The sequence below is a fragment of the Gallinula chloropus genome, assembly GCF_964237585.1.
Source record: "Gallinula chloropus genome assembly, chromosome: 12".
Taxonomy (NCBI): Eukaryota; Metazoa; Chordata; class Aves; order Gruiformes; family Rallidae; genus Gallinula; species Gallinula chloropus.
This window is the reverse complement of record NC_140097.1, coordinates 1,220,926-1,238,725: the sequence shown is the minus strand read 5'-3', so window position 1 is coordinate 1,238,725 and position 17,800 is coordinate 1,220,926. Positions and strand designations below refer to the sequence as shown.

The 17,800-nt window shown below is 48.1% G+C and overlaps 1 protein-coding gene across 2 annotated transcripts in view; it reads left to right on the top strand.

Annotated features, from left to right (window-relative positions):
- The window catches only part of GRM7 (glutamate metabotropic receptor 7), a gene marked incomplete at both ends in the record, with an annotated part of 258,377 nt that overhangs the window by 77,489 nt on the left and 163,088 nt on the right, over positions 1-17,800 (top strand). For both annotated transcript variants that reach the window (XM_084269732.1, XM_084269731.1), the window contains one exon: positions 14,712-14,928. In XM_084269732.1, coding sequence (XP_084125858.1) covers positions 14,712-14,928 — 217 coding nt within the window. The remainder of the gene's footprint in view (positions 1-14,711; positions 14,929-17,800) is intronic.

The window sequence follows — 17,800 nt, the reverse complement described above, 5'->3', positions numbered from 1 at the left end:
CATTGAAACTTCCCTGAGCCCTATAATTCTTGTATATGTAGTCAAAGAAATGTCACATGCAGATTTCTCCCATAATTGTAACCCATTCTCACTTACATCTCCTCTTGGTGCATCTCCTCCCTCTCCCTTGTGCCTAAAGTCTGTGTCCTGAAGGACCTTGTTTGGTTCCTTGTGCTCAGAGGATGCAACAGGCCCTTCTACTCGTGATGATGTTTATTCTGGATTAAAGAAAACACCAAATCAAAGGCAGTCCAGATAGAATGACACAGTGTCCCTGGTGAAACCCACCCCTGGGTCAGCACAGCGTCCCTACAGAGGGGCCTTTTGAACTCTCCAAAGGAACATTAAGTGATGCCTGTGACTGTTTCATTTCAAAGGAATCAGTTTGTGACCTTGTGGGAGATGCAGGGGATGTGGAGCGTTTTGTACCATCTGAGCACCCATCTTGGCGGTCCTGCCTCCCCTCTGATGCTGTGCTGGTCCCTGGGGCACAGGCAGGTGATGCCCTGGGTGTTGAGCTGAGGAAGACCGGTTGTAGATGCCAGGCAGGCAGCGGGAGCAGGAACACAAGGGGCTCACCCTGCTGAGGAGCTCTCAGAAGAAGACAGTGGCTGTACAGGTCAGCGTGTCGGTCCTGCCTCACTGGGGAGGATGTGTGGGAGGGAAGGCTGCTGTGCTCGGGGGCTGTGGGGCAGAGAGCTCTATGAGGCCACGGGACCCGAGGTGTCTGTGGATGAGCTTGGAGGTGACAAGGTTAAGGAGAAACAATCCGGAGAGCAGACCTGTGAGCTTTGCCAAGGAAGCTCAGGGTAAACTAAGGGCCAGGGAGGAGGAAAGCCAGGCAGTGATGTGGGGACAGGTGCTGAGATGCTTCCCCAGGGAAGGATTACGGTCCTCACCATCAGAGCTGATTTCCCACCCGGCACAGCCCAAGTCAGCTGGTGCTGGGAAGCTGTAGTTCTCCTGGAGAATGTCCTTTAGGAAGACAGCCAGCCTTGCTGCAGTGATTTTGGGGGTCTTCCCGTTGTTGCTTTTCAGGCTGTGCAGCAGTGGGGATGCAGTCGCATTGTGACCCAGGAGGGAGTTGTGGGGATCAGAGCAGGGCATTGCTGGTGTGCTGGGAGCACGACATGGGCTCCCCAGGGCTGCAGGCACCAGGACTTCCCTGCTTCCTGTCCACCTGCTCCCACCAGCCACTAGTCACATCCCACTCCAGCTATTACAGCTGAAAATCCCTAAAACTGAGAGCTGAAAACCAGAGTAAGATCTCTGGAAACCAGCATCTTTCACTGGGTACATCCTGAGCTCGTGTTTCAGCGAGGGGTGGGGTGACTGTCATCACACTGGTGCCGTTCCAATGCAATTGATACCCTGTAGCACACAGTCCTGGCTGTAGTTTATGTACCTTGTCTGCGTGTAGTAAACCTTTTTATATTGAATTTCTCTCTCTATGGGTTAACGGTGAGATTGTTCCCTCTGGCAGCGCTGTCGTTGCTGCAGCAGGGGATAACGTTCAATAGAGATACACAGATAATTTATTGAGGGTTTGGGTACAGGGGCTAGCTCTGATGTCCTCAACTCCTGCTCTAGCACTGATGGACTCACTGAAGCAAAAGGCTTGTAGGTGCTTTTTAGATGGAGACTCTGCTCCAGTCATCTGAAGTCACGAACACAATGGTGGGTTATTTTTGCTAATGTTATGTATAGAAATATATTCTGTGTACTGGCTGCTGCCGAAACTCCGGGCATCTCAGGTGCTCTGAAATGCTCTTCTGTATTTTATAAGGCAAAAGGTGGGAATTTGTGAAAGGAGAGGAAAGAATGGACAGGTTAGGCTCCATCCTTGAGCTCGTTCAGGCTGTAACTTGTCTCTGGCAGTTGCAGGAATCAGTTTGTGATGGGCAGGAACGCTGGCACCGTGCATGTGGACAGGGGAGGATCTGCTCTACGTGCTCCACCTCATCCTGGTTGCTACCTCAGGGTGTCAGATTCAGCAGGTTAATCAGTGGCTGTGACATGTCTCCTTGTTCCTCTTGCCCCACTCATGGTGTGGGGAGTAGTCCTCCCCTGCTCCCCTGGCAGTGTGTTGGCACACCCATGGGCTCCCTGGGGGAGACCCTTTGGCTTAAGGGGAATGTACACTGCTTGCCATCACTCAAGCCCCAGTTTTGGTATGGGGAGGCACGTGGCTTTGTTCCTAAACGAGCTCTGCTTTGTGCCTCTGGGTTCACTGTTTCCAGTCGCAGCTCCTTAGCCCTGGTCCCAGCCTGGGCACCCAGAGTGAGCAGTGTCCAGGACACATGACAGAGGTGGAAAAGCCCTGTTGGAGCATGTGGGTATGAAAAACTCTCACTGAAGTGAGACCCAAACATGACCGTGCACATATACCTTTTACCCCAAAGTTTTGCTCTTGCCACAACCTTTTAATGACGTGCCCATCCAAAGGAAAAGGGTTTCACCTTCTACACAACCGTTCAGGCAGCCACAGTGTGTGTGCACAAAGGAAACATGGTTTTCTGTATAGCTTGGTGAGTTTTTATATGCAAAAACACTTCTAATATTGTGTGGGAGGAAATAAGGGAAGAAGTGAGCTCCAGAGCCCCTGTTTAAAACACTGGTTTACTGCTTGGAATGTAGTAGGTACCCCTGTGGGGTTTTCTTAGAGGGTCTAGGGGAGGGGAGCTGGGGGAACCTTGGCTCTGCAAGACCCTGCCACTGAAGGCAAGAGCACTGGGAGACACTTCTGTGAGTTCAGATTCCTAATTTTGCAATATCTGATCAATGAAAGTCATTCTCAGGAATCTGGGTTGGCTCATGGTGCTGTTCAGCTGCTTGCTGGAAGTTTAACTTTACAATGAAATTGAAAATAAACCCTCTATAGAGATAAATTTGTATTGACGGGTTTTAGATGTGTTATTCTGGGAAGACAATAAGGCCACGGGCTTTATTCTCCTTGACTTAAGATGCTTTGCTGTGTTGAAAATTTAGGAATAAATATTCAAATCACAGCCTTACTTTCTACAACATAAACAGGGATGCTCATCTAGAAATGCAATTATGAGATATGCTCAAATACTAACTCGACAGCTTTCATTTAGCCTAATAACTAAGCTTTGAAGGATGATTGTTTCACATTGTGCCACATTGCAATTTGTTTCCACTGTGGTGGGTCTGTGTGTGCCTGTGTTTGCCTATTACTTTCAGAAAACTGTGTTATGCCGTTGAGCTTCTCAGTATTTCAGCCTGTCTGCTGAATAAGTCGTTACTGTTGCTGTCTTTTATTGGGCTACTTTCAAAATCAATGAGATTTATAATTGCAGATTAAAAACCTTTTAAAATATGCATAGACAATATAAGGTTCAATTATATGTTTGCAATGAATGGAGCGATGTGTACACATAAATAAAACATAAAAGCTGCTTTGCTGTGTTTATCTTCTGGTTCTGATTTATTTTCAAAATAATTAGGAATTGTGAGTCCATATCTGGCTGTGTGAGCTCCAGTCACTGCAGGAGCATCTATTCGGGGATTTATAGGCAGTGCACACAAGTCACTGCTCTGTTCACAGGGGCTGGCTTGGTTTTCCTAAGTGTGGACAGGGTATAGGAGTGGTGTTAGTGAGAGGAGAGGAAAACAAATCGCCTTCTGCTGCTGTGTCCCATAGCTGAGTGTGGGACTCTGGTTTGTGCTCAGCACCTCTCTGCATGGCTGAGATGCCCTGCTTGCTGGGGATCCACACTGTCAGGAGCGGGCATCACTGCCTGGCATCTGGAAGATCTCAAAGCGTGTGTCCAGTCCATGTAAGCCTCAAGCTGTGCCAGGGCAGAGTCAGATCAGATGTGAGGGAAAAGTTCTTCCCTGGCAGAGTTGTGGGGCTGTGGCACAGGCTGCCCAGGGAGGGGGCTGAGTCCCCACCCCTGGGTGTGTTTAACAGACAGGGAGATGAGGTGCTCAAGCATATGGGTCAGGACAGGACAGGAATGGTTGGATTGGATAATCTCAAAGGTCTATTCCAACCTGGTGATTCTGTGCCTTGGAAAGCCTTGCTGTCAGCCTCTCCCAAATGTGAGCCCACCCAAGACAGGCAGCAGCATCCCTTCGTGTTCCCTGCTGGGTTATGCAGCTGTTAATCTCACTCTTAGCAACGCTCTTCTCCACACAGGTTATTTTGTTGTCTGGAGCATTTAATGGACAGAGCTCAGTGTCCTCCCTTTGCAGTACCTGTTCTGTCTGCTTGTGCTGTCTTAGGCTGTGCTAAAACCAAATGGCCCCAGCACTGGATTCAGCCTTATTACAAACTCAATGCAGAATCTGCCTCTCCTGGACCTCTTCATTCTCCCTCTTTCCTACAGTATCTTTGTAATTATGTTTTAGGCATTGTGGTGTGTCATGGGATGAAAGTGTGACAGAATATCCATGTATGTTATTTGTAGGCTGAATTTAAATCACAGCATGAGGCTGAAAAGACTATTGCTGCATAAGCAGCTTTGTTGTACCATATGATTACAGAAATGTGGCCATTAGAAAGGTTGTAGGGTCCCCGTACTCCCATCACCTTATGTGAGTTCAGCTAAAAATTGGCTTGAAGTATTAGCTCATAATAGACAAGATCCTTTGATGCTTTGTTAAGATTTCAAATTACCTCTAGCAGAGTGCCATCTATTATTTTAATGCCGCTCTCAAGCTTTCATTCTATCAGGGCTGGAGTTAAAATATGAAGAGCTGTGCATTCTTGCGTTGCAATGGATGGGCAATCACCACTGATATTTTAACTGATGTATCCTAGGAGGAATATTCTAGTTAATACTGCAAAATCAATGAATATGCACTGGTGTATCTAAACGTGCTGTGCTGGTCATATCTCATCCCTGAGATCCTCAGACCAGCGGAGCTTTATTGCCTTGCTGGTTTATGGGCAAGCCAGCTAAAATCCTTAACAAGTTAAATATTTCACTTAAAAGCATTAAATGCTGAACTTTCCTGGTAGAACATGGCCCTTTGTCTTCAGGATCGATGGTGTCTCTGGTGCAGTAGGTAAATATTTCTGTTGGCAGCTGGGAGCTGTAAGAGGTTCCCTATATGCACCTGGATGTGTTTATCAAAGAGGCTGGGAATTATTTTGTCTTCTGTCTGTCTGCACACGTCTGTATGTCCAGAGGGACCCAGGCTGTGTGGGGGAAGGAGCCTGCATCAGGGGACATGCAAATGCATCTCAGCGATGTGCAAAGAAGGAGGGGGGGGTTGTAGCCCACCAACCCACACACATCACTGTCACAGTTGGCATCTCCCCCAGTGTGTGATGCTGGGAGGGACCAGCTTTGAGGCCATCTTCCCTCATAGCAAAGGAGGATCTTTGTGTGTCTAGGGCTAGAAATAATAATGAAGGGTAACTTCGCTTTTAAATTTAATATTATTGAATTAAAATACAGGTAAACAAAGAGAAACCAAAGTCTAAGCTATATAAATAACAATTAACTTCACTTCCTAGCAACAGTGACTTAGAGTGATCCTCTTCATGATTGCATAAACCCAATTTTATGCTGAAAGAGGAGGTTTTACACATAAATAGGGCAAGTGCATATCTAAACATCTTTTTCCAATTCAGTGTAAATTCAAATCTGGTCATTGTGTGCAAGTTTTCCTCAAGGACTGTTTAGAAACAAAAGAAGTCCCGAGGTATGGGAACTTGCTGGGAGAAGTAGCAAAGCAGATGATAACTGTTGGGTTTGTGAACCCCACTAATGACTGCAAACAAAAAGAACCTCTTTTTTTGAGCTGTTGCAGGTGTCCTGTGACTCAACAGCCCAGACACGTTGAAGAGCACGGTGTCTTCTGATACACAGGGGACATATTTTCGTCTCCTGAAGGAGTAGCCTGCAATATGCATGAAGCTTTTGTGTCCAAACTGCAGCATGGGCTGAGATTTTTATTTAAGTAATCCTCTAAAGGACGCGAAGTGAAGGAGCAGCTGAATTCCTCCTGGGCCTCACCTATTTCTAAAACAATGTGCAGTATTGACAGTGGTGGTGAAATCCTGTCCTGCCTCCCTCAAAGGGCTTCTATTTTCGTCCTAGTGGTGCGGTGGGAGCTGTGCTTTCTGGCACAGCTCGGTCCAAAGGTTTGAATGAATTATTTTTAAGTATCAGAAGCGTTTTGAATTGGCCCGTAGACCCTGCTCAAAGGAGCTTGATTATAAAGAAGGCTCTTTGCCCAGGGAGAAGGTTATTAGACTGTTAACTGCAAAACAGGCGCTTACTGCAGCTGTAAATCTCCAAACATTCAGCTAAGTAGGTTATCTCTGTGCTGCTGCTTCATGCCTTTGTTTGCCTCTCCCCTTGCAGCGGGTCTCTGCGCAGGTCTGGGCCGGCTGCGTGGTCCCTGTGGGGGTGATGTGGGTGGCCCCGCTGCAGGAATCGCATCCCGCTCTTCATGCTCCCCTCTTGGCTCATGTATCTCCTCCTCCTGGGTGACAGAGAAGCGTGAGTGATAGGGCTTTTAACTTCAGTAGCCATTAGCTGACTCAGGTGGTGTTACTGGGAGAGCTGGGACTAGCTGGCTGGTCTGCTGGGAGCTCGAGGGATGGGAGAACCTCCCTCTGAGAGGGACGCAGTGTCATGGGAGGGATCTTGGCTTGTTAAATTTCCCGTGTGCCTGTGTAGGTGGGGAAGTGAGCCTGTGGGCTGGGTGTGAAATACCTCAGCACAAGAATTTGTGGATCTTGGCCTCTTGGAATAGGTGAAGTGAGACATGGGGATCGGTCTTCATGTGCTGAAGCACCCTAATGCACAGGGGAGCCGAATGGAAATGATAATGATGAAAGAGTCAATGAACAATTCTTAATCAGCAGCATGGCAAGTTTTTCAGACAGGTGTTGTGTTATGTCATTATTCCTTAGAAGCACAGTATTATTTACAGGCTTAGCTTTGTGCTAAGACTAATTTTCATTATAAGTGTGGGTTCTGGTTTCCAGTCGTCTCTCCAAGGATCTCTTAGCATCTCAAAGCTGAGAGATCAGTTCCTGTTCTGCAGCAGCAAAGGCCCAAGCTGTGCCATAAGCTCCTGGCTGTCCAGGCAGACCTAGTTCTAGGCACCGGCTGTCAAGATAAAATGCAGGGATATTTTACGTTCATGGACTCCTCTTACTTTGCTCTGTGTTTATAGGTGGCTTTTTTCTTCCTACTTCCTGTCTGAGTTGATAAAGTGCCTCCCATGAGCCATGTGGACAGTACTAATTGCTGTCATTATTGTTCCCTTAATTGCTATAATTATTTTTTCCAGAGCAATTCATATGAGTACTTTCTTATTCTAGAACAGGAGGCAGGAGAGGCTTTGGAGCTATGGAAAATACAGCCAGCTTGTCAATGTTATTCTGGGTGTCTTTCTGCTGAAGTGCCACTGCAGTTATGCTAGGGATGAAGGTTGATTTATGTGCCTGGAGATGGGCTCTTTCTTCTGCTCTTTTCAGGTTTGAAATGAATTAAAACAATAATAATACATGCGTTCAGTTGGTAAGCCAGTGACAGCTATATTTTGTGTTCGAGGAAACCAAAGTAGTGTTGAAGGTGTTTGGTGTTGGGTTGCATCTGTAATAACATTGGTAATCAGGGTGTTGTGAGTGCCTCGTGGTCTCGAGCAGAACCATCCCTTGGGAAGCACAGTGGGACGCTGCGTTGCTCCGTAGTGCTGGGACGTCAGACCAGGGGCACATCACTCTCCTAACAGCCCTGGTCAGGTCCATCGCTGCACTGTTCCGTCACAGCGAGTCCTTTAATGGGACCAGCCTTCCCGCTTCATTCCCACCCAGCAATCTGCCTGGGATCTCTAATTAGCTAGGGAAGCTGAAGCCCTGTGGCACAGCAAGGTGGCTCAGTGAAGGGAGATCACCGATCACCTCTCCCCGTAGTTCCTGCTGTTCTGTCCTTACTGTTTTGTTCTCCTATCACTGACACTCTGGAATTATCTGGCACTGAGAAGTCAGAGCAGTGACCTCATCCAGTTTTTCATCGGTGCTTTGCCAAGGACACCTATAGTTCTCCTACGTGGGAGATTTTGACCTCCCACTTGAAAGCTCCCACCAAATAGAGAACTTAGGTGAAGTTTGGGAGCGCTGACGTAGGAGCTCAAATGCAGATGCTGAGAGCTCTGAAAACCTCTCCTTTAAAATCCTTTGGAAAGTGGGATTTTCTGTGAGCCATTGACCTCTTAATAATCTTTGTGTTCTGAGAGGTCGAGTTGAGAGAAGACCTGTTCACCTATTAGCTGATCTCGTAATAGTGGACAGGTGGTGTGAGGTGGGGCTCACGCAGCGTGCTGAGGTTTGGTGGAATGGGCCAACTTGGATATAGGCAAAATTTGTGCACATGCATGATTTATTGGGTTTATTTTCTTAGTGTTTCTTCGGTTGCTCTTGAAGATATTTCTGTTTTATTAAATATACTTCTCCTCCAGGCTCAGCTTCTCATTTGTATTTGATGTTGTTTGTATTTGTATTTCTGTACCTTATGAAATATCTATCCAATTCCCTTGTAGGTGATTGTGCTGATCTCTAATACATCATTAGGAATTCACTGTGGGATAAAATAGGAGAGGTGGCGATGTGAGCAAACAGGACCTTGTTTGAACACCACAGCTTTAGTAATTGGTAAACAGAGTGAGAGAAACCGAGGTGATCTGTAAATAGATTAATGGTTCTGAAAAATTCCTGTTCTCCAAACGCCCTTCTTTGGTTGTGCTGCTTCTGAGAACTTCTCAGAAGAGTTTCCTCTCGCCGTGTAACTTGGGGATGCAGCGACAGGTTTGCCAGGTGTAACCCTTCCAGACTAGGGCAGAGAGGTATGAAAATGCTCTTAAAACTGATCAGCACAGACCCTTGTGTTGTTCATTGTGTTGCCTCGTTTTCTCATTGTCAACATTTGATTCTTGAGTATAAAAACCAGCTTGAAGTGCTCTGCTTCCGAAAATTTCATCATAAAACGTAACAAGGAGGGATTATCAAAGCACGTTGGAAGGGTTTGTTCTCATCATTACCTAAGACTGTTGGGAATATTATTCCCTAGTCTTTCAGAAGCCCTGGAGCAAGAACCACAGTGGTGCTTGTTTTTTCATACCCACCATTCAGGACAGAAATAGGGCGCACACTGTTTGACACCTGCAGAAAATCTGCCCAAAGCTACGTGTTCAGCGGCGTTTAGCTTTTGGAAGGGTGGGTGAGGAGGAGAACACCAGGCAGGGATAGTGTTTGCTATGCCTATCCCCATGTTGAGTAGCTGGCTGGCGTGCCACGAGGCCACTGACTGCTGCCGGGCAGGCGAGACCCACGGCTGCCACACAGCCCCATGGACATCAGCTCCCAGGGAAACGGAGTGAGCTCAAATTCCCCCTCCAGCCGAGTGGAAATCAGCAGGAAGATTCATTCCTATTATCTTTGCAGGCTTTGAGTCATGAGCTGATCTTATTTTGTACCTTGGGTAAGATTTTCTTCCTGCTCAGAACGATGTGGGAATGAAGGCAGAGTCGGGGAGTGTTTTGCCCAGAGAAAACAGCTACTTAGGAACTTCAAATAATTTTAATTCAAGGCAATGGAAACAATTATATGCAGTTCACAGGATGCTGAAGCTGTTCCTTATGCGATTTGAGAAGTAAATGGTGAACAAAGAGTAGTTGCACTAACTGATGATTAAATCCTGACATGATAAATTTCTACATGAATAAAACCTGAGACCTAAACAGACTCGAGATTGTTAGTCATCCATCAGTTCACACCAAAGAGTTTTGCAGCCAAGTGAAAAGTCTTCAGGCATCTTATTTTTGTAAAGTGAAGCTATTGGCAGGATTTTGCAATCTGTGTAGCCTGACACGGTGCTGCTGAGTGAGATGAGTTCAAGAGGCTTTATCAGAGCTGCGGTTCCAGGTTCCTTCTATTGTCAGGAAATCATATCAATAAAACTTAATAGGAAGTTGAAAGTAGAAATGCAGCAAACTGTGAACTTAATATTACCCTGGTGGGAGCTCATTAATATCTCAACAGGTATACTCATGCATTATCTTAATTGCACATGGTCCTTAGGGAAATTGCCTTTTCTGAAGTTTTCTGACTGCTGCCATTTGGTGAGTTGGGTTCAGGTGCACCACTTTATTAATCTGTTAATAAGTTACCAAGGAGAAGGTAGCCTACCTCAATCACACTTAAAGCAGCGCAGTGGCAATCATTAGTTTTATGGTCCCACTGATTTATGAGGTTCTTGGCCGTGTGAGTGCATCTGCAGGCAGAGCCAGGCAGAGGGGATGGGGTGTGGGCAGCGAGCCTGATGCTTCTGGCAGCTATCGCAGCGCCAGTGAGCGTGGTTTGTCGCCTGGCACCGGGTCTCCTGCGGGTTTCCAGCGGAGAAGCTTGGCTATTGGAAAGGAGCTCGCTCTCATTTTGGTTGGAAAAAAAGGGTCCATTGGGCGGTGAGAGGAGAAGGGATGAGGTGATGCTATAAAAGAAGTTGTAGCTTGGCCCTGTGTGGAGCCAGGAGTTGGACGTGGTGATCCCTATGGGTCCCTTCCAACTCGGGAGATTCCGGGATTCCATGAATTTGAAGAATTGGAACAGGTTTGTGTTGCAGTTGAGTTTTACTCCGGAAAACACAGTTCCAAACCTGATGTTGGGTGATGCTTGGCATTGCAAAGAGTGAATTAGGAGACCACGAGAGATGCAGGATGGCTCTTGGTGTGTTTTTTGGTGCAGCTGCTGGCAGACAGGCCCCGCTCTTCAAGCAAGACGACCAAGCGTGGCAGCACGCCCTTCATTACCAGGAGAAAATGAAATAAACGAAGAATAATGTCCAACGTTAGAAATAAATTAACAACAATTAATCACTGACTAGAAAAACGTTCCCAGCATTAATCATTCACTCTGACTGTGATCAGAAGATCAGCCAGGCAAACGACATGTCAGGCTCCTGCCTGTGATGCCGGCCGGAGTCGTGTAAACATGAGGACTGCCCTCAGGAGAATCTGCCGCCCACATCACTGATCTGCTTCCTCATCTGCCGACACCTCGGCATCCTTCAGAAGGCTCCAGCTCCAGCTGAGCCTTGCTGTGGTGGTGAAGGCTCAGGCAGGATGCCTTTTGGCAGGAGGTCCACCACAGGCTTTTCTCTCTCGCAGCCTTGCTGGGCAGGGCCAGGGGGATTTTCATCCCCTGTGCTTTATGGATCACAACTCTCCTGCCAAGATGTTGGAGCTGTTTGGAAAGCAGGCTATGATTTCTTGGAGCTTTGTGATGTTTCAGAGTAGAAAATAGAAAAATGTGATGGAAGAGAAAAGCTTGCTGCTTTAAACTGAAGCCTGGAGCGTGAGAGATCAGCAGCAAGCAGCAATTTACCACAATGGAACAGACAGAAATCAGCTAAGAGACAGAAAATATTTATCTGGTTAATTAAAAACCCTCCTAATTTAAAATACTCTGTATTGTGATCCTGCCGTGACGTCATTGTAATGCTGGCTGGGTCTGTGGACATCCCAGTTGTCCCAATGGCAGCAGGATGTGATGTCTCCCACTGCACCCTGGCAGGACCAGGAGGCCAATGAGTATGGCTTAAGAGCAGTGATGTGTTGGAAACCTCTAAATATGAGTGAAGCTGTAGCAAGGGGGGAGTCCAAGCCTTTTTATTTTGGATGTCCTTTGGGTGAAGGGGACAAGCACCCAGGGGAGCAGGGGACCTGGCCATTGGGATGGGGATAGAGATGGAGTTAGCACAATGGTTGTGGGTTTCAGACTAAAACCACTCCAAACAAGACATTAATGTGGGGGGGACATGGGGTGCAGAGCATGGGAGAAAGGCTTCCAGCTGAGCCCCTGTGAGGTCTGGCCATGCTTGGATGTGCACAGGGAACAAGGGAGAGGAGCAGAGATGCTGCGTGGTTGGTTTTAGCTGATACAAGCAGATGTTTGGTTAGGACTGAATGTGTGGGAAGGGAAAGCGCCTGGTCAGTGTGTGTCATGCTGTGATGTACTGGGCAAAGAGGAACCCCAGGGGTTCCAGCCTGGACTGTGTCCAGCCGTGCTTTTCTCCCTGTATTCAGACACCATCTTATGAAAACTCTACTCTTGTAGCTTTTAGGTATCCTGTAAGAAACAGTAGTAGAAAGAAAACCCCAATGCATGTTTTTTTGTACTGGAAGGGACTGAAACAGCCAGAAATGATTTGATGGGCTGAGGAAAAAGACTAAAACCCAAAGCATCTCCTAACTTACGTGAGCAGTGGAGCAAATCCTGTAGAAGCTTTATGCTCTGTAGTGTGCAGAATGTGCTCCAGCTGATGTGCAGTTAAAAGCAGTCAGAATGCAAACACTAGCCACAGATGAAAATTCGTATTTCATCCTTTCTTTCCTTTATAATTAGGAAACCCAGCACTTGGCTATCTCAGTGAGGTGCTGCATGTGGGACTGTGCGTTGTGTACCTGATGCTCATCTAATTAATAACAGGTAAACAGCACCCATCGTGTCAGCCTGGTTAACGGCTCCACTTTTAATATAACACCACCCAATGAATAGATGAATTAAGCTGATGAGCAGCTGAGCAAGCTCTGCTGACTGCTTTGTACAAAGGAGAAGAGAGCCCTCCTAAAATGTCACCCATCATTCCTTACAGCAGCGACTGTCGGCGCCGACAAATTAGGAATTTCAATTCTTTGTGACGGCCGGGGTGCCCAGCACTCTCTGGGCGACCACAGGAGTTGGTGTTAGCTCAAAGCCATCCCTAAGGTAGATTAAAAATAAAGAACCCCTGATAAATTGGTGTAATCGATCTATTTGTCTTTGAGAGTGGCCCCCGAGCTTTGCTGGCCCCCGGGGCGAAACGCTGAGCGAGTAAATCACGTCCCAGCGGCCAGCGCTGTGCTGGGCTCTTCCCTGCAGCCTCCACTTGGACTTTTTTAATTTTCTGTGACTGGAGCCCTGGAAGGGCTTGCTGGCAACGTGCTGTCCACAAGCCACAGATCTAAAATCAATCTGGCAGGGCTCTGTGGAGGGCTGCTGTCTTGCAGTAAAATCCTAAAGCATCCCAGCTTTCAGCTTGATTAGCCACCTCTCTGGCTGTAAAACCAGGGGACGTGCGAAGGAGTGACACGATGCAGCCGAAGGAAAGGTGGTGCCAAGTGACAGGGGCTTCAGTTCCCTGACATCTGCAGTGACAGCCCCAGCACCCGCTCAAAGTGGAAGCGTTTGTTGAGGTTTAACAGCTCCCAGCAAGCAGGAGCGGTGCCTCTGTGGGGCCCCTGTTCAGCAAGCTGCCTGTGCAGGGTCCCAGGCTTTGAGTGAGGGCCACGGGCTGTGCTTGGCTCCAGGCTGATGCTGAACAGAGCAGAATGGTTCTGCAGTACGCCCCATGCTGGGGTTTGCTGTGGTGTATAGCAAAGCAGTAGGTATTGCCTCTACAGACAGGGACATGTCTCAGAGCCTGTTGAGGTGTTTGAGAATTTGGGGTGGTTTGGATAATTTCACTCATCTGCTGGGTCTTCAGCAGCAATTTTTGCTTTACAGGTCAGCTGCTGCCCTGCTGCAGCGGCTGCTGATGTATATACAGACGTACAGATACAGGCTGTGTTCTGTGGCACTTGCTGCACTGGCTCTTGTCTGTCACTGACCTCCACAGGGACCGAAGGCGCCGAGCCCTGTGCAGAGCTGAGCCTGGGGAAATGCAGCGTGTGCCCTCCTGAGAAGGCAGGAGAGCTAAGGGATGCTTGTGGGGACGTTGTGCAGAGATGGAGCATGAGAATGCAGAGGATGCTTGTACTGAGGCATGAAATACTGACCTTTCCGCAGCCTGGAAGTCTCACATCATTATATATGATCATGTTTGTGTCTATTGCAAAGCTCTTTTTCCCCCCTCTGTGGCATCTCAAGTGAGAATTATGGCAGCTTCCTTAATTTAAGGAGCAGTCCCAGACCGTTACTCAAACAATCGCATAATGGGTTTGGGGATTAACGTACTGTCAGCTTGGTAACTGCTTAGGGACTTCTGTTATCAAGGAGAAAATAGCCCTGAACGGCATTCTGGGCCTTCTCTTATGAAAAGTAACTGTCAGTCTCCTTCATGCTCTCCCATGAGAAGGAAGAGCCAAGAGCTGGTTTGTTATCAGCAGGCAGAGTCGCAGGATGCAGCCGCAGCGTGACCGGATTGTCTTTGTGGGACAGCCATGTCCACGCTCGGCGACCTTCCCCACTGTTCTTCATCAGAAAGAACCCCAAATAAACGTCCTTTTGCTTAAATCTGGAGTCACAGTTTAATGTTTGAGAGCTCCTTCATCCTCCAAAAGCCTGTGAAGGGTCCTTGTGGCCTGCAGCCAGCGCTGACAGGTATAGCTGTATATCCAGTTGCTTTGGGATCTCAAAATAACCCTGAGCACCAATAAAAAGGGCATAATGAGAAAAATGGTTTGTGTGGCCTGTATTTGATTAGGATTGACTGAAGGGAAGAAATTGTGAACGTGCACGTGTATACAGTTGTTTTCAATTGATTAATGATTTATTTTGTAACCTGAAGTCGGTGAAAATGCTGTTTCTCTGGCTTGTATGTTGCAAAGGAACATGGTGGAGACGTGTAGATGGATGCAGTGAAGATGAACTGAGGCTCAGCTGAAGCCAACTGCTGTAGCTAACTGCTGCAAGAAGTGCAATGAGTATGTGAATATGTATATTTATCAGAAATTATTTTTTTCTACAGATCCCACAAATCAGTTATGCCTCAACTGCACCAGAGTTGAGTGATGACAGGCGCTATGATTTCTTCTCACGTGTGGTTCCTCCAGATTCCTTCCAAGCACAAGCAATGGTGGACATTGTGAAAGCTTTGGGATGGAATTATGTGTCCACTTTGGCGTCTGAAGGGAATTATGGAGAAAAAGGAGTCGAGTCCTTCATGCAAATTTCCAGAGAGGCAGGTAGGCAAAGCCCACCCTCCCTCCAGCAAGTAATGAATGTTACTGTGTGCCAACTGTTGTGTTCTTTCCCTGGAACGTGTACTTGCTTCTCACAGTGCTCTGGTTCTTTGCAGTGCCTCTGTAATGGCTCCGAGCTGCTCTCGTTCCGAAATTGCTCGTGGACTTTTCAGAGTCTGAAACCTTAGTGGTTTTCAATCATTTCTGGGGGAAATAGAAAACTCTGAGTCTTATCAAGCTCCTGCTGTTCCACCGGACGGCATTATATTGTGTTGACATGGGGAGAAGACAGATTTGAAAATGCTGAGCTTTTATCTCTCCACAGCTAGAAGCTCTGAGAAGGCTGCTTGTTACAGACACTGGCTCGTGTCGTGCGCTTGCCGCTCGCCGCTCGGATCGCTGTCTGACTTGTTTTGCTTTCATTTAGCGTTTCTCTTGACCCTTTCAGTTGAGAAAATTCATACTCTTTCCCCCGAAGGCTCGAGGATTCCTGGCCTGGGATACGGTGGCAGCAGCAGCCGCAGCGGCGTGGCGCGGGGCACGCCAGAGCTTGGGCGTGATGTGGCGCGTTCTGCCCGCTCCCGCTTTCCTGCGGTGGTGCCCGGGGAAGGGCAGGCTGTGTGGGACACAGGCACTGCCTGTGAGGGGTGTCCAAGAGGACAGCTGGGGGGATGCTGTGTGTGTGGCACCGAGGACAGGGAGGTGTGTGTGTGTGTGTGGAGTCAAGCCTCCCTAATCTTGTTGATGGGCATCTCTGATGTCACAGCGTGTTTTCCTGTTGGGTACCAGAGCGGAGCTGATGTGTATGTGATGTGCCCATACCCCTGCCTGGGTAACTCACTCCTCAGGGTACGTAGCTCTGAGATTCCCAGGGGTGCCAGAGCACAGGAGGACTTTAGGTGGCCCTTCAGGGAACAGAGGGATAAACCCACAACAAGCTGACTTGCAGCCCAGAGTCATAAAGGTTTGGAAACCAGAGCAATTTAAAGCTGTTTCCTGTGCTGGTAAGGGCAAATAAGCAGATGGCATCACCAGTTACTGGTGAGTTATGGAAGGCCCATCTCCAGAAGCCTTCAGGGATACATCCTGGTTGGGAACCCACTGTCACCACGCAGTGAGCTCTGTTGTATTCCCAGACCTGTAACACCCCAGCGTTGTGTTAAGCAAGGAGAGCATAAGGCGTCCCACACTTGCCTCAGTGATTTCCTAAACCACCAGCCAGGTTAGCAGGAGGGTGACAGGCAAGGGTGAGGACAGACAGGCGCTGCTCCAGAGCAGCTGTCCGAGGTGTCCATCTCCTCGGCTGTTGCAAGGCCAGTGCCACAGCACATACTCAGCCTCTGCAGCTCCCCTGTGTTGTCTGCGAGGCCGAGCATCAGCTCCCAAAGTGCCTCCCTGCCGCTGACGGATCGCTCTTGGCAGCAACATCCAAGGAGTGAGCAGAGAAGGTGGCTGTGCTGCAAAGAAAAGGGGCTTCAGAGAGAGGAATCCGGAATTGTTTCAGTGTGTTGATATCACAGAAGGAACCTGTATTTGCATAAATGTGTCTGTTCGTTCGGATGCATATTTATGTGGTATTAAAGCAAATGGCTTTGGGTTTAATACCCCAGGAAGTGACAAATGCCAGTGTTCATTATAATTTAAAATTGGCTTTATTTGCAAATATCCACTGTTGCAAAATCATACCAGGAATGTGTTCTCCATGTCAAGGACAAGCTCCAGACGAATAGTGCTGTGCTGCTTTATGGACCTTCCCCAGAATTAAATTAATAATGGGAGCTGCTCGTGGAGTCAACACGTAAGTCAGCGTCCTTCTTAAAGGAAAATAAAGTGTGAGATGAAAAGAGTGCCTTTCTTAGAGCAGGCTTGCACACAGGGTGAGACAGATCGGTCACACCGACGAGATTAAGGCACTAACAGGGGCAGGACATGAACCTTCTTTGCTGTACACAGCCAGTCTCGCCTGGGAACTGGAGTAACCCACCGCCTCCAGTTCAGCACAGCAGCTCTCTCTTCTCAGGGCCCCCGTGTTTTTTTTTTTATTTTGGTGTTAAATAAAGCTGAGGTGAAGTTCTGGGGGGATTTGATGCCTGTCAGGGTGTTCCCTGGCTTTCTGAAGCCCTGGGAAGCATCATGCAGCCCTGCTGTCGAGATACTTAGTGGAGAACCCACTGCAATCTTGGGCACCACTGCCCTGGAGATGAGTCCAGACCTTGATCCCCTTTGGGAAGGGACACCTTGTCCTCAGTTGGGGCTGTCCCCAGGCGCTGCTGGGGGGACTCAACCATGTTCTGGGGACATGCTGTGGGGGGTGCAGCAGTTTCGGGCTTGCTTTCCTGGTGCCTGTTCTGGCTGTGTCTGCTTGGGGATGTTTTCAGCCAAAGCACTTACTAACCGGGCTGTCAGGTGCTTGCTGTAGTATCAGTGTTGGGAGGAGCCTCCAAAGAAGCAATAAGCAGCATTAATTTTACTGACTTGTAGCCATGGTGCAGTCTGCAGCTCCTTGATCTCCCTATTCACAACCATTCCAGTGGTCAAGAGCTGCATGCCCAGACACAGGCTGTGGTGGTGCCCTGGGGTCAGGAACCGAAGGGCCAGGAGGTTTCACAAGACAGGAGTGTTATTATGGACCCTGCTTTGGCAGGGGGGTTGGACCCAATGATCTCTCGAGGTCCCTTCCAACCCCCACGATTCTGTGATTATTGAGATCAGTGTGCTCCATGTATTAAAGATATTTAAACTGGTCTGAACACCCCAGGCCTTACACAGAGGGGTGTAAGTATACAGGGTGCCCACAACAGCCATAGAGCATGGTGATGTGTGCTGTGCTGTCATGCTGCTGCAGGGCTGGGGAGGAAGGGATGGGAGAGGAGAG